This window comes from Lichtheimia ornata (genome assembly GCF_029851405.1).
Source record: "Lichtheimia ornata isolate CBS 291.66 chromosome Unknown scaffold00078, whole genome shotgun sequence".
Lineage (NCBI taxonomy): Eukaryota > Fungi > Mucoromycota > Mucoromycetes > Mucorales > Lichtheimiaceae > Lichtheimia > Lichtheimia ornata.
Genome location: NW_026695398.1, coordinates 1 through 20310, shown reverse-complemented (window position 1 = coordinate 20310; position 20310 = coordinate 1). Strand labels below are relative to the sequence as shown.

Here is a 20310-nt window from a genome sequence, read left to right as displayed (position 1 = left end):
AAGTAAGACGTTGTTCAGGGATATCTATGTAAAATCTTCCTTTCATAAAGAGAAGTCGCTGGCATCTTCATTGTCGCATCATAGAAGCGTGAATGTTCCCGCTCCCGGATGAGGGTGAAATGACGGCTTCTACGTAAATGATTCGACCTTTAAATTCCCAATCCATCTTTCACTCCACAAACAACTAAAGGGTCCACGTCTTGCACACATGAGCTGATAGTACGATACCCCAGACATTGTGTTGAATACATTCAATGAAAAGCATGGTAGGGTGGATGTTTATCAAGAAGATGTGATAAGGGACGACATTGCAAATTGAATAAGATACAGGTGAATCATACATCATTGTATTCTAGGTAATTGCCGTGATAGCCATCCTTCATTTGTGATTGCAAAATAGTTGGTGCATGCATTGAATTGAATACTCCAATATCATCATCCATGTGTGTACAACACCTTCCGTCAATTCGATCCAATCCATCATCATCATCATCATCATCAGCCGTGTACACGTGATATGATCCATCCTTCCTGCTGACAACCCCACAAGTGATCACTCATCATTGCATCGGTTTAACCCATCCATCATAACCACTCCAAATCCAATACGTTAATAGGAAGAAGCCCCAGAGAATGCTGCCGACATGTTTCCTTTCCCATCAGCCCTTGGTCCCTCTCTTGTGGGTCACTTTCCATCGCAGCTCAATCAGCAGCTGAAACTTGCTTGCATTGCGACGTAGTTGTGGTGTCAGCCAAACTAGACATCACTTAGCTTAAGTGGACCAAGCGAACCAAACCGGCCAATCGATTCATTCCTTCCATCCCATGTATCAAATCAACCTTGAGATCCATATCCATATCCATAAGAAGTCGTATGTATTTAGGCAAGTTGCTACACGTAAATAAAGCTGCTTCTATATGATGGCTATCTGCTGTTCACATGAAAAGGCTGAAAGGCGAGTTGCTGCAAATAAAGAATGCTGCTTGAGACAATGGAGTAAAGGCCTTGCAATGAATGCTGCTACGATTGATCGTGGTAGGCGAATGTACAAGAGAAGGTGAAGTGTCAAGAAACGCGGGTGTTGTAGTGGGGTGTACACGGCATGGACTTGCCCATTCAGTCAAAGACAATCGGATCAAGAGAGTTGTAGGGTTGACCTGGTGGGTTGAAGCAGAACAATCGTTCGCAGGTGATAGTTGTATGTACTTGAATGAGCAACAGTTGAGATTGGGAGGAAGAGGGAAGAAGTTGAGTGAAAGAAGTGGAAATCATATAGATCGGATACCTCTTGTATAAATGCATGTACACTGTAGGCATCAAAACTTGATACTGAGATTTCCCATCTCAAACTACAAACTTTCACACAAGATGCTCTTGGACATGCTGATCACGTTGATCTAAAAAAGACCTCATGTTTCATTTGAAAATTTGGAATGGGAGGGTATCATGTGGGTTTACAACGTAAGTCGGAAATGGAGGTCAGCGCCAGATTCATGTTTTATGCAAATAGTATGCATTACCTTGGGATTCCCCATTTCGAACCTGAAACTTTGTCAGAAGGTTCGCTGCAACATGCTGATCAACTTCATTCATTTAAAAGTCGCAGACTTCATCATGAAGATTTAAAATGCGGGGCGGCCCAAATGGTGGATGTGGGGAACAAAAGAGCGGACGGCCCACCGCCCCGAAGCTGGCCACCTCCAACTTGAAAATTGGTCAGAAGGGTGCTCTGAGCATGCTATTCAACATTTTGCTAATAAAGACTTCATACTTCATTTGAAAATTTGGAATGGGAGCGTCCAAAAGTTTGAAAGACGGAGACATTCGCAGGGTCTGCGATTCATTAATTTTCATGTTTTCTGTTTCAGCGTAGCTCAGTCAAATTGGCTCGGATCAAGAAACTTGAATGATGGAAATGCTCGGCTGGAGCAGGAGAATCGTTCACATGCAGTGGATCTCGCAACAATGATGGTTGGATAAAAGTGGCCGTTAGCTAGCAATACATGCCTGTTCTTAGATGATCCATAAAGTAATTATACATTGACCCTTTCATTCATGCAAACGTAGCTGTGTTACACAACACGACCCTCCGCATCTTTTGCTCTGCCAGGGTCCACCTACTTGACAATGAACAAAGACCACTCTTCATATGGCATCACGCTTACAAACATAAAGGTGCCTGTATCTCCAAACTTTACAATGAAACGTGAGGTTTTGAATAGAGCAATGGGCTCGGCTTGGCCAACAGCACCTTGTGTGAAAGTTTCACGTTCAATGTCGCAACTAGCCCAAAAAGTGTTTTTTTTGGTCGTCGTCGTCGTCGAAGAGGTCGACCCCCAGATCCAGTTTGGCTGGTGGCGACATTGCGAAATCTGGGATTGGCAAGCTTGATCGTGAAACTGGCACCCAAGGTGCAGTTGGCCAAGCCGAGCACATTGCTCTAATAAAAACCCCACGTTTCATTGTAAAGTTTAGAGATACAGGCACCTTTATGTTTTGCATATGCTGTAAGCGTGATGTTATATGAGAGGTGGTTTTTGTTCATCGTCAATCGCCTAACTCATATTAGAGCAAAGATACAGAAGGACTTGTTTGTGACACAAAGCAAGAGGGCTGGTAATCCTATTGGCGGAGAGTGCATGAAGGATCCTTTCCCTCCCTGTCTATAGCAAGGTCCGTCTATGATAGCCCATATGGAGCCTTTTTCAAGCTAACCATGGCATGGTCAATAAACTAAAAATGGACAACGGGTACTGAAGTGTTTTGTGTGAAAGTGCATGAAGCGTGAGGCGTGAAATCGCTTCTTCCTTATTACCAGATTACTCCTGCCTCTAAAAAGTTAGTGATGAAGCCATTCAACAAAAATTCGAGATTTACGAGTGAAGCAAGCAACTGGGAGGTATGGTGCATATTTATATAATTCTACTTGCCAGAGTATTATTGATTTAGTAGGCAATAACAAAGGTAGATATGTATGTCTATATTATAGTGATAGCAATAAAAGGATGCCAGGTTAAAAGACTGTGCCCTTGACTTGTTCAACCTTTCTTAGATCAATGTTTCTGATCATGAAGGTCCAAATAAATGCTAAACCCATAATGCCTGTTCCAACAGCAAGCATTCTAGTCTGAGCATAACCATATGCTTCTTGAATGGCCAATCGTGTTGGGGTTCCAACTTCGTAGCTTAATTGGGTATCCAAGTCCTCGTAGATAGCATCCAAGTTTTCGAGATCGGCTTCTGGAAGGTATTGCACGAGAGCGGGTTTAAATGTGTTGGTCCAAATGGCACCGCAAATGGTAGCACCCATAGCATCAGCGACTGTGCCAACAACGTATTGCAGACCAAGGACAGCGGCAACGTGTTGATGGTCGACGGCAGCCAAGATGGCAAGCTGTTCAATAATGATAAACATGCTTCCACCAATAGAGATGAAAACTTGACACATGACAAGGTAACCAACGGATTGATTTGGGCGGCGGAAATAGATCATTAAGCCTTGAGCGAAGATGTACAACGGCACAGCAATATAGAGCAACCATTTGAAGCGACCAGTTTTGCGGATGATGAAACCAACGCACAACAAAAGGACACCTGAAACGACATCAAAGGTATTGCCGACGTATCCAGCTTCAGCCAACGTCAAGTCGTTGACCACTTGCAAGAAGGATGTAAAGTAGTTGTACCAACAATAATAAGCGAGCTGGTATGTAGCGTTCAACAAACATGCACCAATCACTGTGCGATCCGAAAGCAGAGCAAAGTTGAACAATGGAACGGGAGCAATGAATGTCTCGAACAAGATAAAGAGAATAAGCATCACAAAGCCGACAACGATCATGGCTATGATATAGGCAGTCGCCCAACCATTGGGAGCGCTATCGGCAATGTTGAATGGAAGAAGGAACACTACAAGACCAGCCGAGAACATGAAAACACCCATAACTATGATACACAATGTTAATTTTTCTCGTTTTCATATAAGGATGGGTATGATTGCTTACTATCGAATTCAGTGATGACATGCCAAATGCGTTGGAAAATCGAACGATCGTTGGATTGTTTGTTCAAAACGCCTTGCTTTTCGGCCTTGCGCAAGTTGAATTTGAGAATGAGATACAAGGGAGCAGCCACAACAGGGAAAACGATTGCAAAAGTGCCAAAGCCCCATCGCCAGCTGATATCGTAGTAAAAACCTTCGGCTGCTTTGGCACCAGCAAATGCAGTGATGATGTAAGGAGACGATGTAAATGCGTATGCCAAACCACGATTTCTTAGTTTGGAAGAATCGGCCGTGATGACATCCACCGAAAAAGTCATACCGCCAAAGCCTAAAGAGTAGAATACCTAGCATGCCAGTATTAGAACTTGAATGTATGTTAACGTAGTAATCACTTACATAAGCAGCACAAAAAGTAGGAAGATTATGACATGCCGCCATGAGGACCAGCCCCAAGGTAGCAAAAGTGGCCATAATCAAGAAGCCTTCAGCACGACCAAAGATATCCAAAACTTTTGCCAGTGGAATGTATACCGCTGCTGAGATAGCATTAGCAACAATGTAAATGACGTTGACAAGCGAGTGGGATTGAAAGTCGCTCGTGACATAAGGGATCAAATTGAAGAGAATCGAACTTTGGAAGGCATTAACAAAATAAAGTAACCAAATGCTATGATAAGGAAAACATGTTAGGTCATCCGTCAATGTTAATAGGTAGGGAATACAATAACGTACTTGATAAACACTGCAATCAGCGTGGGCTTTGACCAAGTCAAGGTCACTGCTTCAACATCTTGAACACCACGTTGGGCATCCGTAGCGAGTTGTTCTGGTTGTGATTCATCATTGACCGAAGGAACGACGCTTTCTGTATCGAGTTCTTTTCTGCTTTTTTCAGGCATTGAAGCATCCTCCTTGTCGGTCGACGACCTTCTGATGGCGGAACGTAACCCTGAAAGCGCTCCCATTGCTAGCAACCAGAAGAAAGGAAAGAGCAACTTAAGGAATGACCACCCATATATATGTTTATCATCATTCGAGGTGGTACAACAAGATGCGACATGACGGCTTTCTGAAATTTGATCTTGTGTGTCCCTTGATGGCTACGTCTTCTTTTTCTTTTTGCTGAATGCAAGCTCGTCATCTCGTTTCAATGCTGATATCGATCCAACGTAGTATTCTATATAGCACTTGTTATCATCGATCTTTATTAAAAAGTGATAGCAAGCTTAGGGAGGAGTGTCTGTGACCGAATGCTCAAACCTGATCTTGTTGACAATAGCGCGGCCGAGCCACGTCTCAATGTGCTACAGCCAAAAGTTGAATTCACGACCTATGGTGTGTGTGTAACAAATCAAAGTAACACTGTGCATGTAACCATGCATAGCGTTTATCAGATGGTTTACCAAACTTTGCGCTTTCCCTTTATCAGATTCGGGATCTTGATCTCGATCACCAGAATGCGCGTTTGAGTCCCCGATAGAAAAACAACATCACCCGAGGGAAGCTAACCAGGGGACTACATCGCGTACAACGCCAATCGAATCAATAAATGGCTCTTTGAAAGCAACAATATATATAGCAAGTCATCGTTGTTATGATGGTCTATGCGCTCACATCATGTAAACGTGCAATTCCTCCATAGCTATTGATAGGTGTTGTTGTTCTCAATTCAAACGCCATGGCAGTAATGGGTGATGATTGGTTTACATTCGGCGAACAATGGCGAGATGTGTGGGTGGTACCGGGTATTAGGGCGGTGATAGAAACCACGCGACAATATGGGTGACATGGTTTGTCGTGATCATCGTCAATAAAGCATGCACACATCTTGGTATTTATACGCGATATGTATGTTTTGTTATACCTTAACATCCATATCCAGCACAATGGCACAATCATTGGATTGATAAAAAACACATGTGGGAAGCGTGTAACGTAGATGGCGGTGTCTGCATAACCGATAGCCGGCCAATGTTCCCCGCTCACTACTCTTTTACTCACCAAGTATCTTAATCCAAGCTCCACGTACCACCTTTAATAATGACTATTGTCATCATACATGCATGTGACTAGAGGCTTACATGGCTCATTTGGTACATGCTCCTCACGTCACTATTGTGGATACTCTAATTAGCTACTTGTAGCTATCCTTCAGATACATAAAAGTTGAATTTGAGCATATCCTGTATCACTTTGCTCCGTTGTAATGTGCAAATGGACTTTGTAGGAAGGTACGTTTTAACCGGAAATAGGTAAAATGGCCACTTTGCGTCTCATCTTTGGTTTAGACTTTGTTATATGGAAGCAGCAGCGATGCTATTTCGTGATCCAGGTGATCCTCAAAGTCCATGCGATGGTTGCCAAATAACTTCGATCCTTGATTTCTTTTGATTGCCGAATGTCACATGACAACCATGCTTTATTGTATGGCATCCATATCCAAGTGGGAACTTTTATATGGCTATTTCGGTTTCTCACCCAATACATAGTTGCGCTACCAATCTGCCTCGATGACTATTTGCTGGCGTGGTCTTTTCAATTGCTCATCCCCCATTTGGCGGTGAACGTATCCGATTTTGGGCTGCAGTTATCGACCATTGATCAAGCACATACTCCTCGATGCCATGTGGAAAGATAGTACATCAGCGTCACTATGTGCTGCATCCATTGAGCATGGTTGTCTCATTCTCAAGCACATATAAAAAGAAGCAAACAACAATTGATATATAAGAAGGCATCAGCATCGAAGCCTTTCATGACATTGCAGACCAGTCCAATATACACAGAATGAAAACATCATCTTGTTTGTCACGTTCTAAACGTAAATCACTGTACAACGTAATGCAAGGGAGGTGGTGTGGGACTATGCAGGATGTTTGAACTTTTCAGAAATGGGAGCTTGAATGGATCGTGTTTGATTTAATACACAAGCTGCTCGAACTAAACAATGGATTGTACGTTAGCATCATTGTTCATTATGCAAAGAGGCTCTTTGTACTTACCAGCTTCTTGGTTTGGGATGTGCATTCTTCATACAATTCCTTGTAATCCTCTGCAGCCTTATCATCCTTGTTCTTACCACCGAGGACAACCATGCTAACGGATGTGGGGCGCTTGGTAGCACTGGCTTCGCCGAGCTTTTCCTTGGAGGGAACGAAGATATAAGGGACATCGTTATCCTCACAGAGAACAGGCAAGTGGGAGATGACATCAAGAGGAGAGATATCACCAGCAATAACGACGAGACCCTTTTCACCCTTACGGATAGCCTTGCTAACTTCCTTGACACCTCGACGAACATGCTTCACTTTGCTAGCTATATAGAAAGTTAATATCTCCAAGATCGATCCCTACAATGTCGCCATGCAAACCTTTCTTGACAGTCTTGAAGATCTTCTTGTTGAGCTTGTCGTCAGCCATGGGGTGAGCGATGGGCGAAGTGAAACGAAGGACATCGTCTTCCTTGGAGTCAACGTCCATCTTGTCCTTTTTGATCTTTTTGTCTTTCTTGTCCTTGGCCATTGCTGATCGATAGGTGTGTGTCAAGTGGAAAGCCGTGCCGAAAGCGAAAATTTTGGTCTTTGTGCGGGCTGTGTGAGTTTGACATCCAGAGCAGTCTCGGCAAATCAGCTCGTCGTGCTCAGGTTGCTAGGTCTTGTACATATATAAAATCTTCATTCAACAATACATCATATCCATAGCAACAGCTGTATACAATAGAATACAATTAGACTCGCTTCGTTGTAGCTGAGAGACATGCCAAGTGGCCTTCCACTTTGAACCTATCTCATAGATGAATCCCTTCACACACACACACACACACACACACACACACACACACACGCATACATACTCCTCCCTTTGAGCATGCTGATACGTCCCTACATTCCTACAATGATACACTATCACATAAAATGGGGTTGAAAGGGCTATTGAATTGTCAAATGTGGCATGATTCGACACTCATCCAATCTCAAAAAGACTACAACAAGACTTTCGGAAGACATCATCTATAAAAAAAGCTTGTATGATATTGTTTATTGTCTATTGCTACTAGTGGCCATATGTTGATATGATGATGGGATGATGGGATGATCGTTGTGGTGGTTGGGAGGGAGGAAAGTGAATCGGGTGGCTGAGATTTGACATGAACCGTTGTTGCCCTGGTCGGTGGTGTTTCTTTCTCTTGACAACGACGATATGGCCTATCGAGCAGCACCAACAAAGTTAGAGCAACATGCAACCAATTTGCTCAAGGGCAACCTCTTGAAGAAGGCCCCTGTGTGGCTCCATGCCGTACGTGCCATTCCACCTGGTCCTTCCATCATTCGATCGCGAAACCCCAATGCCAACTTGTCTGCACAAACCGACATTGAAAAGCAACTTTTCTCCAACACCCAAAGCAACACCCAAAAGAGCACCACACGACACAAACAAAAGCATCTTCGCACTCGTCCTCCACGACCTGCTCCTATTGTGTATCCTGAAGATAGATTGAGACGTCAATTCTACAAGGATCATCCATTCGAACTCGCTCGTCCACAAGTTCTTGTCGAAAACAGATTGGGTCTCAACCGCACCGATTATAGTCAACTCATGTTACCCGATATGCTTCCCGAGGAAGTCACTGGTGAGACGTAAGTTTGTCTTTTGATCATGTGATTTATTATGTTACGAGTGAATAGCTAAATGTTTGTGCATGATGATATGTAGTGTCATCAAGTATCAGTTGCATCTTATGACTGAAAAGGGAATGACTGAAAGACAAGCTTATGCAAAGGCCACATCCGAATTCTATGAAATCCGAGCTCAACAAGAAGAGGCTGAACGCCAGGCACGATCACAACTTCAAGCTGCTATTGAACAAGTCGAGCAAAAGCCATGGACCAAGTTAGCTTTGGAGTTGGAAGAAAAGGCTATCAAGGAAGGCCAAGAAAAGATCATGATTTAGAAGAGATAGTAATGCCCAATCCAATATAAAATGTATATAATCTATCGTTACTTGTGTATGTGTTGTGGAGGTGTGTGTGTGTGCCACATGGTTACGCCCATCATGCAAGGTTTGGTGTCACAGAGATGCAATTGGACTTGGTACTCTACAACTTGTTTACAATACTAAGCAACCTTTCTTTCTCTTTTCCCCACTTTTTTACCTTTGTGATCCAATGATTTCACCCAACGAGCCTGAAAACGACAAAGTCTTATTCTTCAACTTTAACCAAGACTACAGCTGTGTCTCCGTGGGAACCACATCTGGTTACCAAATGTACAATTGCGATCCCTTTGGTCAATGCCATTCACAAGGCAAGCACTACGCACTCTTTTGTCGCGTGTCACTTAACTAGTTGCTCACTCTTCTAAACCCTCCAACAGGGAACGCTGGGACCAGTATCGCGGAAATGCTGTTTTCTACATCCCTTGTAGCGTTAGTAGGTGTGGGAACGTGCCCTGAATTCAACTCGAGGGATCTTCACATTATCAATACCAAGGTAGAAGAGCGTGTAAACAATGTATGATGAGGGATACGCACGTACTCATCTCTTGGATATAGAATAATTCCTCTATTTGCGAGCTAAAGTTTCCAGAGCCGGTGTTGGCTGTCAAGATGAATCGGCGTAGGATGATTGTGGTGCTCGAACGTCAAATCTTCCTGTACGACATTCGCAACATGAAACTGCTGCACAGCTTTGAGACGGTTCCCAATCCAAAAGGTAGGAACGGGTCATTTGTGCATGGTCAACAGCACCTATTTAGTAACCTATCATCTTTATTATTAGGCGCCTGTGCACTTACATCGTCACCTGAAAATTGCTTGATTGCGTATCCAGCACAACCCTCCGTGGCATCAAGCCCTTTGGCACCCTTTGGACAACCCGTATCACCACCACCAACACCCAAACACAATGACATTTCAGGCGATGTGGAGATATTTGATGCCGTCAATATGCAACTTATCAAGATTATCCCCGCTCATAAATCACCTATCAGCTGCCTTGCTATGAATGCTGATGCAACTCTCTTGGCAACAGCGAGTGAAAAGGTAAATACATATTCACATGGATGGCTCAATAGACTAACACACACACATGCATGTATGTAGGGAACGGTCATTCGCATGTTTTCTTTACCAGATGCCAACAAAGTGTTTGAATTCAGACGTGGATCGTATCCTGCCAGTATTTATTCCATTTCATTCAATCTTGCAAGCACGTTGCTATGCGTATCAAGTGACACGGAGACGGTGCATATTTTCAGAATTCCTGCTTCTGAAGAGGACGCTGATGCGGAGGAAACAAAAGCTGGCGTGGGCAACAAGTTGAGACGCTCTTCAAAACATCTCGGTCGGAACATCGGATCCATCCTGCCACACATGATCACCGGCATGTGGGAACCACTACGTGATTTTGCATCCCTCAAACTACCTAATACTGGTGTACGAAGCTTGGTTGCCTTGAGCAGGTAAATGGGAAATTGCTTACGAGCGTGGATGAAATGACTTATGTACCCCAAAAAAGTACTATGCCTCAGGTGATGCTCGTGACTTCAGAAGGATATCTCTACGAATACAGCATCGATCTAGAAAAAGGTGGTGAATGCATGCTTTTGAAACAACATAGGTAAGTTTTATGGCATCACAGGATCATTTTCAGCCCCCTCCCAAAACTCATATGAACAATAACTAGTCTTCTCAAGTGATCAAGCAGCTGAGGAATACTCTTAATATACCCAAGTTTTGCTGTTTATACATTTTTATTGGATGATGATTGATCGAGTATAGGATGAATAGTAGAATAAACATGTATGCGAGTAAAAAGAAAATCTATGCCTTGGATTTGTGTTTCTTGGAGGATCTCTCATCGGTGTCAATAATATCTTCAAACATCTTTTTCCGTTTCTCCAAGCCCTTTTCTCGTTCAATCCACTCAGCACGTCTCCTCTTGAATTGCTCAATTCGGCATGTCCATAAGATACACTTGCCAATGTAATGATCTGCCAAATCATACTCCTTCTTGAGTAACTCGTTTGCAATTTGTTCCTAAAAGTAAGACCCTATGTGAGTAATTTGCATCAATAGCCAACCTCATCCATTTCATTTACCTTGGTGTGGATATCAGCACAAGCCCAACAGCGCTCAATGACATGGCTACCGAACTTGTCCTTTGCCAAAGCAACAAAGCGGCCTTCAAGGTTCTTGATCACCTTCTTCTTAACCTTCATGTTCACTTGTTCGGATGTAAGGATGGATTCGAAAGCACGGGAGCCTTGAGGAGAGAAACACCATCGAAGCGTGCACTCTGGCTTTTGTGACAAGAAGCTATAGAATCAATAGCATGAATATAAAGCGTATTAGGCTATATGTTATTGTGCATTACCTGCCAATCAAGACGCTGTGATGATTGCTGGACATTTTCATGATGTCTTGGAATAATAAAGAGCCTTGAATATGAAGATCATCGACATTGTACCGTTCTTCTTCAGATCTCTCCTTCCATGTCTACTCATGGCGATTGTCAGCAACCTCATTCGCCCGAATTGAAGTTAAATTAAACCATACCTCGAGTGATTTCATGCGAATGAGACAATTGGCCAACTCCTTTTGATCATCCTTTCCACTGACGCCAAATGCTTCGAGTAACCAATCCATCACCTCACTTTCCATGGTCTTGAGATTGGCAGAAGCTTGAACCACAGTGCGAACGACACCATACTTTCCATTTTCAAGAAGCGATTTGAAACCACCCAACTCGGTTGCCATTTCTTTGATTTGATCAGCTGTACGTGCATTTGCCACCACCGACTGAACGACGTAATTGGCGACATTGTGTTTGCTGTATCCGAGCAATTTGCCTTTGAGAAGTGCATCATACATTTTGTTGTATACGGATGTGGGTGCCACCTTGATGATGAGTTGTACCATGTGGCTGCCAACCTTGTCGAAAATCATGCCCTGGAACCAGTTTTGACGAGCGTACTTTGTCGCATCCGTTTCATCAGCACTCAATAATCCAAAAAGCATACGATCCAACAAAGTCGTCTTGATCTTCTCACTCTCGGGATCCTTATCATCCAATGCCTCCAAAAGAATCTATGTGATGAAGCGTTAGCAAAGTTGTTTTCCTTGGTGCTTCTCGATCATTTTCTCTTACCTGGATGACGGGATTGCCATTACTGTCAAATGCTATGCTACGTAATTGTTCTTCAGAAGCCTTCTCAGCGATATGACCGCTCACTGCACGAAGCAAGTCCTTGAATGATTCAGGTACAAGACGAGTGGGTGATGCTTTGGATGATGCCTATAAAGAATATGAGTACGAGCACATGCCATCACTATGCTAATGTTGCTTTTACCTTGCTAGCTGATGGATCATACTTTTGCTTGAATTTCTTTGCATTCTTACTTCGCACTTGACCCTTGAAATCATCGATGCGTTTGCCAGCCAACAAAAAGATAAGGACGCGGATCACATGAGAAGCATAGCGTTGAACAATGAGATCGACCAATTCAGGGAGGACGTCTTCGACCATGTGGGTGATCATTTGCTCCATGGACAAGAGTTGACCTTGCTCTGGATCGACTTCCATTGCATCTTGCTTGCCTTCCTTGACTTCGGTCTCAACCACATCCGCTGCAAGCGTCAATAAGCGTTGAATGACATGGGACGCGTTACGATCTGTGAATAATTCGATGGTACTAAATAGAGGCGATTGTCAATATACATCTTGAACAAAAAAAGGACATTGAGGATGGTACTCACCGTCCACTAAGCTTATCACAAAAGACACGCAATTGGAATGGATTCGATACGGTCAACAGCTTTTCAAGGATAAGCGAACAAGTGGGATTGACTGCAAGACGTAATTCGTTGCCTTCGACCTCATTGTATACAGCATCCACAAAGAGACGTTGATCTATGATAGCTTGTGTATGAATATGAAAGCATTCTCATACGATGTAGATAGTAGCTATACCTTCTGCTGTCTCGAAAGGTGGATCATCCAAGGTTTCCTCGACGTGTTTAAAGTATCCCATGATTTCTTCTTCGACGCGGCCATATGAAGTGAATCGAAACTTTCTGTCCTGGTCAAGCTGATCATGGTTCATCGATGCGAGTTGATCGGGCTGCTGCTGTTGTTGATCGAGATCGTCAATGGTATCGATGGGTGCGTCGACCTTCTTGTCGTCTTTCTTTTCTTTGCGTCCTCTTCTGCGTTGACGGGGCATAGTTGGAGACGTGGTATTAGGAGAAGAAGTAGGTTGGAAAAAAAGTTGCCAGCCAAAAGTGCGCAGGTCCAAAAAGGCGGGATGATGTTCAGTGCATGATTGTGACTATGACTTTGCCACATGGAACAATGCACATTTCTTTTTCTTTGTTTCTTTACATACAACCCCATACCACTTGCATACCATGAGAGCACCAGAAACACAGGATAACTTGTGGATCGCCGCTGGTAAGATAGCCATCACGCACGCCAATCGAATCGTCGAAATTAACCGAACCCGATTACAGGCGATGGTCAACTTGCACGAGTCAAGGTAAACAACAGCCCAACAACGAACAAGAAACGAACGAGTATCATTGATATTCAAGTCATATGTAGGAGCTTATTGAGGATGGCATGGATGTGAATAGCCATGATGAGTTTGGATATACAGCCATGTAAGTTTGGTGTATGCTTTATTCGAGACAAAGAGGGAGCTTTTCTAAGCTATATCATCTTTCTAGGCACGCTGCAGTATCGTACAACCAAAAGGAGATCATTGAATACTTGCTGGAAAAGAATGCCAATATCAACATTGAAGACTTTGAAAAGGACACACCATTATACGTTGCTGAATCAGCTGAAATGGCACAATTTCTCTTGGATCACGGGGCTGATGCAAACCACAAGAATGAGGATGGTATCTCACCTGCCATGAATGCATATCAAGAAGGATGGGGTGAAGTAGCAGAATTGCTTGCTGGTGTTACAAATGAGCATTTACCTACCGTTTCGGATCAAGTGGATCAAGTATTGGATTCTAATGCTGAGGGTGCTATCACCGATGATATTGGCGATGATGCTGACATGGAGCGATACGTCGAAGAAATGATGCGAAGGATACAAGAACAAGGTGGTGTACAAGATGAGGAGGAAATACGGAATGTTGTCACAAAGATGATCTTGGATCAACTTCAAAGAAGCGCAGAGGAATAGAGATAGCCATCATCCCCTGTTGTATATGTACAAATATAGTTATTCGAGTAAAAAAAAGTGTATTATGGAAATGAGATTGATGACAAGCGGGTTTTGCGTAGTATTCTTTCGTTGAATACAGGCATCTAAAGCCAATCTCGTGGTAAAAGGAACGAGCATCCGTTTATTACTTTTTGACACCAACGAGCAAAGGAGATTCAAATCCACCGAGGCGCATATTAGGGATTCCATCATTATTTATACATACTTTCAAGTAGTATACATGTATGCTTGCGCATTCGCTATAAGCAACGATGATCATCCGTTGATATCAACAGCAATCAAAAGCCATGGTGCAAGAAGGCGACAATGATACAAAGAGCAAAACCAAAAGCATATGGCTCAACTTGATGGTATAGCAAATCAACTACGCTTTATTCAAAAGGAACAACGACTGCTTGTAATGCAGCTATGAAGGTATTGGTGTTATTGCCTAAATGTTGTCGAATTAGAATTCAGCTACAGTGGGACAAACGCTTAACAGAGGCAAATTTAAATGGGAAGAATGTCACGTAATACACACGTGCTGTCAACCGTGCATTGTCGTGTCACCATCACGTATTTGACTAATGGGATGTTACTTATGCAAAAGAATAAAAATGGCAAGCGATACCGATAGATTCAATAAGCATATATGGTTATATACGATAGGGTGTTTTAATGATTGATGATTTGGGAGTAAGGAGGTTGTACTAGAAAGTAGCGTGGATGCGCCAAGACTTGCTATGGTTGCACATTTGATTCAGTTTCCCGCGGCCTCGCATACACAAACATTATCCACACACACGCTCTTTCTCCTACCCAACCAACCAACCATCCATGTTTACCTCACGAGTCGGCAAAGCACTACTTCGTATCGTGTTACCAGTGTCGCTTGTACTCTTGCTTTTGGTGATTGCACATCGTAACAGCTCATTGAGTATAAAGCAACGGCTGCCGTATTACAGACCCACTCCTCGACCCAAGGGTACACGTGAGAATGCCGCCTTTGTCGTACTTGCTCGCAATGAGGATCTGAATTCGTTACGCGAGACCATGCATCAGCTGGAAGACAGGTTCAATCGCAAGCATGGCTATCCTTGGATCTTCCTCAACAATGACCCTTTTGACGATCGCTTCAAGGAGCTGACAGCTGGTTTGGCGTCTGGTGAGACCTTTTATGGAACGTTGAACGAGACCATGTGGGGATATCCAGATTGGATTGATCAAGACAAAGCACGGGAGAGTCGTCAAAAGATGGAGGAAAAAGGTGTCATCTATGGTGGAAGTGAATCGTATAGACACATGTGCAGGTAAAGTGTCTATGAAAGAAGATGGCATGGCGTTCATTGACTGATATCACTTTTATCCATGGTATAGATTTCAAAGTGGGTTCTTTTTCCGGCATCCTTTGCTAGATTCTTATGACTATTACTGGTGAGTTGTTGGATTGACGAGCATCATGGATGAAGCAAACAACTTACAAAGGAAATGCTTGTGTAGGCGTGTTGAGCCGCATGTCAAATTCCCTTGTGATATCGATTACGATCCCTTTCAAGTCATGCGTGAGAAGGATTTGAAATATGGTAATAAGTGCTATATGGCATCTCTGGGAAAAGTGGCTCATTGAGGATGTCATCTATGCTAGGCTGGACCATTTCCATCAAGGAGTATGTGGAGACTATTCCAACGCTCTGGGATACCGTCAAGGCATTTGCAAAAGAGCATCCCGAATACATCGTACCAAAGAATGATCCGGAGAGCTTGTTGGGTTGGATTAGCAACGATGGTGGCGAGACATACAACCTTTGTCACTTTTGGAGCAACTTTGAGATTGGATCTTTATCATGGCTACGTTCACAAAAATACATGGACTACTTTAACTACCTGGACAAAGCTGGCGGGTTTTTCTATGAAAGGTAAGTACACACAAAACGAATGTAAGAAGCCATCTAGACATAGTTACGCTGACCATTGATGTAGATGGGGTGACGCACCAGTACATAGCATTGCCGTTGCACTCATGCTCAAGCAATCCGAGGTTCACTTTTTCTATGATATCGGATACTTTCATAATCCATGGTGGCAATGTCCCAGTGAGCCCGATTGGCTGCCGGCAGAGAAATGTTCATGTAACCCTGACGAGAGCTTTGGTAAGGCTTGTTTCAATTATAAAAAAACATGACGTATTCATCCTTACACGTTCTTCTTGTTAGATCGACATTGGTACAGCTGCACACCTGAATATCTTAAGCTTACTGGAACGAAGCGCACAGATTACGTCATTACACAACGTGGTTTTGATGACTTGTAGTTTCCCTATCCCATCATCATTTTGCATTGCCTTACTTTTCATAGAACTCTCATCAATAAAAAAAAGTCATCGTTGTCAACATTCGTTTATGCACGAAGTTCGGGATCATCACGTCAAAGGAAAAATGGAGCGTTCACTTTTGCGTGTCTCTTGTGTCACTGCCCAACTCGAGTTCTAATCAACAACACTACCAACATGACAACCAAGTTGAGTACATATAGCAAGTTTAATGAAGTATGCGAGTAATGGCGACAATGGTAAGCTATGGAATGGAACATTTGGTTCACAAGAAAGGTGGCTGGAAAGAATGAGAAAACAAGCAGAGAAAAAGACCTGCCAGGATTGTGTGTGGTATCTTTGATCTAGCATAGGGGAAGTAACTGAATATAATACGTGATATTGTTTCAACTGCTGTTATCAGCTACAATTACAACATGTCTTATACACGTTCTATGATACTTGAGATGATGCTATAAGGATGGGATTTACATATGAGGATGCTGGGGATACACGAGGTGATGCATAGGTTGATGGAGTTCATTGTGTGATGAAACTTTATTATGTGGGTGGGAATACTACAAGTGGTGTCTTCTTGTGGGATAAGTGTGGTCGTTGTAATACATAGGCTTGTCATCTTTATCTTGTAGATGGATCTTAAGCATATTGATAATTGAAATACAGCAGTGACAGTGCCTATACATACCTTAAAGAAAGAACAAGATCTTTCAGCGTGGATGGATTGCTTGTAGCACACCTTCGCAAAATCATCAAAATCATCTTTTTCAAGTTGATCGCGATCTTGTTCCTGTCGTTGATGTAGTGCGTATGGTTGTTTTTGCCTTGGAGCCTGCTGACTCCCACTATGTACAGTTCCAAGTCCTTCAACACGTGTGTAATGATCCCATCGGCATTAGAACCATTTGGCGGTCCTTCAGCATACGTATTAAGCTTGTCATTGATTTCCTTTGATGTGTTCAACGATGCTTTCCCCCTGTATCCGATAAAAGGGAAATCAGACACATCTTCACTATGGATAGCCATCACCACTTACCAAATCAAGTCGAATATAGGCCTGTCACCAAGCAACCGGGGGATTTTATGAAGTCTAAACAACAATGATTTTGGCCACGTTGGCGGCCATTTTAAACATGTTTGATGCTGTCTATAGAATAGCAGTAATGAATACGGGTTCCTAGAGCCTGCATGATGCAAATTAACTTACTAGACGATGATCTTGTATCGGGATCATAATTGCGTCGGTATGCTGTGGGATATCGCTTGTTGCCATCATTATTGCACCCAGCTCTTGGTCAGAAGGAGGGAAACAAACGCCTTCGCATTGGTCTTGTATGGGCAACATGATTGTGGCATCCTCTTCCCTTTGTTCCACAGGCCATTCGATGGAATCATATTGCTCGGTATCAAATGTTAAAGTCGACATACGATACCTATTTTGGCACTGCTGGCTTTATGACTTGGTCCTTGCAGTGTGGATCCGTGGCACATATATAGGCTGAAGACCTCACCAAAGAAAGAAAAGGCTTGCAACTAGGCTTCTTTGGCTTTCATTGATAGCCTAAAAAGGATCAATAAGCAAAAAGGGTTCATACAAAGAGCTCTACGTATATCGACACTTACTGCACACCGGCATAGCATTGTTTGACCCATTCCTTCTTGCACACAAGATGATGGACGTCTACGTACATAGAATTAGCTAGATTAGAAACCCTTATAAAAAGAAGGCAACATGTATGTTCTTCGTACACGATGCTTATTGAATCCGTGATGTTTGACAGTGCCATGCCTTGACAACAACATCATTGATGTTGCGTATACATGACAGAAGCCGTTACATCGCCCCATGCCGGCCGGAATAGCATGTAGTATCTAATCCAGCTTTGCAAATGCATCTCTGAAGGTAGTTACATCAAAAGGGGTATGAGTATGTGCTTCATTAAGCGACGTGTTTAAGTTTTACCTGTGATGAAATATCTCAACGACAACAGGACAATAAAAGTGGGATGACAATGAAACGCTAGATATCCCGAATATGAGTACATGGATCGCTCACAGAATACCATGGCATACTCACATCAGCTTGGGCTTCGAAGGTGTCAGCAATCAAAGAGCGGGATGATGGAAGAAAGAGATGTTGGTGGAAAATGATGGGCGACAACATCTTTATGCATCGTGGGCGTGGGTATTTTTGTGACCACAAACAGAAAAGAAGAGTGATAAATGATTGTTAAAGAAGATGGTGATGAGCTGATAGATTGGGCGGGGCGCCTTCACAAAGAGCCCTCCTAGCATGATTGATAAATCAGGTATGGGATAAACAAGGTGGCAATAATAGATGCGTTGGCCATGTCTGGAACACTAACCATGCCATGTTTTGATTGTGCAATCTTGAGGTATTAGTACGAGTTGTTTCCTTATTAGGTGGGAGAGTGAAATGTATCATGCAAAATGAAGGACTTTTCTGTTAGGGAAAACATAGAGCATACTAGGAAAAAGAACGCTTTGGACTGGATCGAGTAAAATAAAAAGGCTGTTGCTTGGGGACTTGGTAGTAAGGCAATAACTGTTGTTGCATTATCATTATCATGTAAAGTGTAAAATGGCACACACCCTTTTGCTATACGTGAGGATCATTTCTTTATTTACGTGTACCTATTGTCTATCGTGAGGGTGATGATGACGATGGGTGGATGGGTGTGTGTGGGGTCATTGAGTGGCCTCAGTGTAATAGCAGTAGGGGGATTTAAACTTGGAAGACAGCAGCTCCACGACTTAGACAGCGCTTCTCTTCTTTTTCTCCCACCTTTCCTTATTCCATTCACGACATCTCGATCAAGGTAATGTATTATCAAAGAGTGCTCTTGTTGGGCTGTGAGGTGTTAATGTAGTTCTGAACATGCATTGTCAGGGAGTGAGTGCGTGTCCAAGTGCTGAGGAATGAGCATGGTTGGTGGTTGGTGGTTGCCATGGCGATATGGTTGCTTCCTTTTGCTCGTTGCTATTCCCGCTCTACGCTTGGTGTCAACAGGTACATTCAGAGTCCAATGTTGCAGTTGAACTGGTTCCATTGACGTGTTAGCTTGTATAGAGGGCAAGTTTGGTATCAAGGCGTTGGCTGGTTTGGCTTCTTGTTTCGGCTCAAAATGGTTTTCGGTTTCCAGCAACCCATCAACAAAGGTCTTTATGTGTATGAACAAAGGTATGTGCAGCGAACAAAGACAATGGAAAAGGCGTTTATTGTGATAATGAATGCTGCTATTATTGAATAGGTTCTTGGTCAGGTAGTGCAACTTTGGGCATCATCTCTCATTGGGTTCGACTCCCAGCCTGTACCTTTTGGCCACTTGATATAGCTATTAGAGTACTGTTAGTGATGCTCACGAATGCGTAAAAAGTATATAAATGATAAGGTGGCAAATTAGCTTCCATGGAAACCCATGTACTGACAAGGATGGCCACGCGAAGGCTTTGCCGTCACCCTCTCACCCTCTCCATCTCTTCCCCACTTTCCACACTTCACCCCTGCTGTGTGGAATTCCAACTCGTTATCATCACTCGACAAGTAATCTTAACACCAAACACACCACCACCCAAATCGAACCACCGCACTTACCGCGACCTAATGGGCCCAGCCACCAACCGACTTACTCGCTTAAGCGAGAAGGAAAGCACCAGCCTACGCAACACCTTTAAAGCATTACGATCTCACCTCCAGTGCCCAAGTTGCAACCGCAAGGACACTCTTACCCTCTATGGCTC

At 43.2% G+C, this 20310-nt stretch overlaps 9 protein-coding genes across 9 annotated transcripts; 5 read left to right on the top strand and 4 right to left on the bottom strand.

Moving 5' to 3' along the window:
- Nucleotides 1-3014: 3014 nt before the first annotated feature.
- O0I10_010871 (uncharacterized protein) lies at nt 3015-4969 on the bottom strand (the record flags this gene model as incomplete). Its single annotated transcript, XM_058490845.1, has 4 exons — nt 3015-3946; nt 4006-4348; nt 4401-4671; nt 4737-4969. 4 exons carry the CDS (start codon nt 4967-4969, stop codon nt 3015-3017), a joined length of 1779 nt encoding a protein of 592 aa, XP_058338349.1.
- A 1954-nt stretch (nt 4970-6923) lies between these two features.
- Nucleotides 6924-7526, bottom strand: O0I10_010870 (uncharacterized protein; the record flags this gene model as incomplete). The annotated part of the gene is made up of 3 exons (XM_058490844.1): nt 6924-6944; nt 7007-7320; nt 7376-7526. 3 exons carry the CDS (start codon nt 7524-7526, stop codon nt 6924-6926), a joined length of 486 nt encoding a protein of 161 aa, XP_058338348.1.
- A 678-nt stretch (nt 7527-8204) lies between these two features.
- On the top strand, nt 8205-8955 carry O0I10_010869 (uncharacterized protein; the record flags this gene model as incomplete). Its single annotated transcript, XM_058490843.1, has 2 exons — nt 8205-8641; nt 8718-8955. 2 exons carry the CDS (start codon nt 8205-8207, stop codon nt 8953-8955), a joined length of 675 nt encoding a protein of 224 aa, XP_058338347.1.
- A 214-nt stretch (nt 8956-9169) lies between these two features.
- Nucleotides 9170-10700, top strand: O0I10_010868 (uncharacterized protein; the record flags this gene model as incomplete). Its single annotated transcript, XM_058490842.1, has 7 exons — nt 9170-9308; nt 9378-9493; nt 9556-9715; nt 9782-10044; nt 10105-10463; nt 10520-10621; nt 10688-10700. The coding sequence occupies 7 exons, from the start codon at nt 9170-9172 to the stop codon at nt 10698-10700; spliced, it is 1152 nt and encodes a 383-aa protein (XP_058338346.1).
- A 124-nt stretch (nt 10701-10824) lies between these two features.
- O0I10_010867 (uncharacterized protein) lies at nt 10825-13227 on the bottom strand (the record flags this gene model as incomplete). The annotated part of the gene is made up of 8 exons (XM_058490841.1): nt 10825-11040; nt 11103-11319; nt 11378-11499; nt 11560-12090; nt 12152-12298; nt 12354-12696; nt 12761-12914; nt 12975-13227. The coding sequence occupies 8 exons, from the start codon at nt 13225-13227 to the stop codon at nt 10825-10827; spliced, it is 1983 nt and encodes a 660-aa protein (XP_058338345.1).
- A 184-nt stretch (nt 13228-13411) lies between these two features.
- O0I10_010866 (uncharacterized protein) lies at nt 13412-14201 on the top strand (the record flags this gene model as incomplete). The annotated part of the gene is made up of 4 exons (XM_058490840.1): nt 13412-13454; nt 13514-13539; nt 13605-13663; nt 13730-14201. 4 exons carry the CDS (start codon nt 13412-13414, stop codon nt 14199-14201), a joined length of 600 nt encoding a protein of 199 aa, XP_058338344.1.
- Nucleotides 14202-15059: 858 nt separating this feature from the next.
- O0I10_010865 (uncharacterized protein) lies at nt 15060-16533 on the top strand (the record flags this gene model as incomplete). Its single annotated transcript, XM_058490839.1, has 6 exons — nt 15060-15532; nt 15600-15656; nt 15723-15805; nt 15868-16138; nt 16203-16372; nt 16436-16533. The coding sequence occupies 6 exons, from the start codon at nt 15060-15062 to the stop codon at nt 16531-16533; spliced, it is 1152 nt and encodes a 383-aa protein (XP_058338343.1).
- Nucleotides 16534-17638: 1105 nt separating this feature from the next.
- Nucleotides 17639-17974, bottom strand: O0I10_010864 (uncharacterized protein; the record flags this gene model as incomplete). The annotated part of the gene is made up of 2 exons (XM_058490838.1): nt 17639-17695; nt 17756-17974. The coding sequence occupies 2 exons, from the start codon at nt 17972-17974 to the stop codon at nt 17639-17641; spliced, it is 276 nt and encodes a 91-aa protein (XP_058338342.1).
- Nucleotides 17975-20173: 2199 nt separating this feature from the next.
- On the top strand, nt 20174-20310 carry O0I10_010863 (uncharacterized protein; the record flags this gene model as incomplete). Its single annotated transcript, XM_058490837.1, has 1 exon — nt 20174-20310. A coding segment is annotated over one exon (137 nt), but the record flags the coding sequence as incomplete, so codon positions are not given.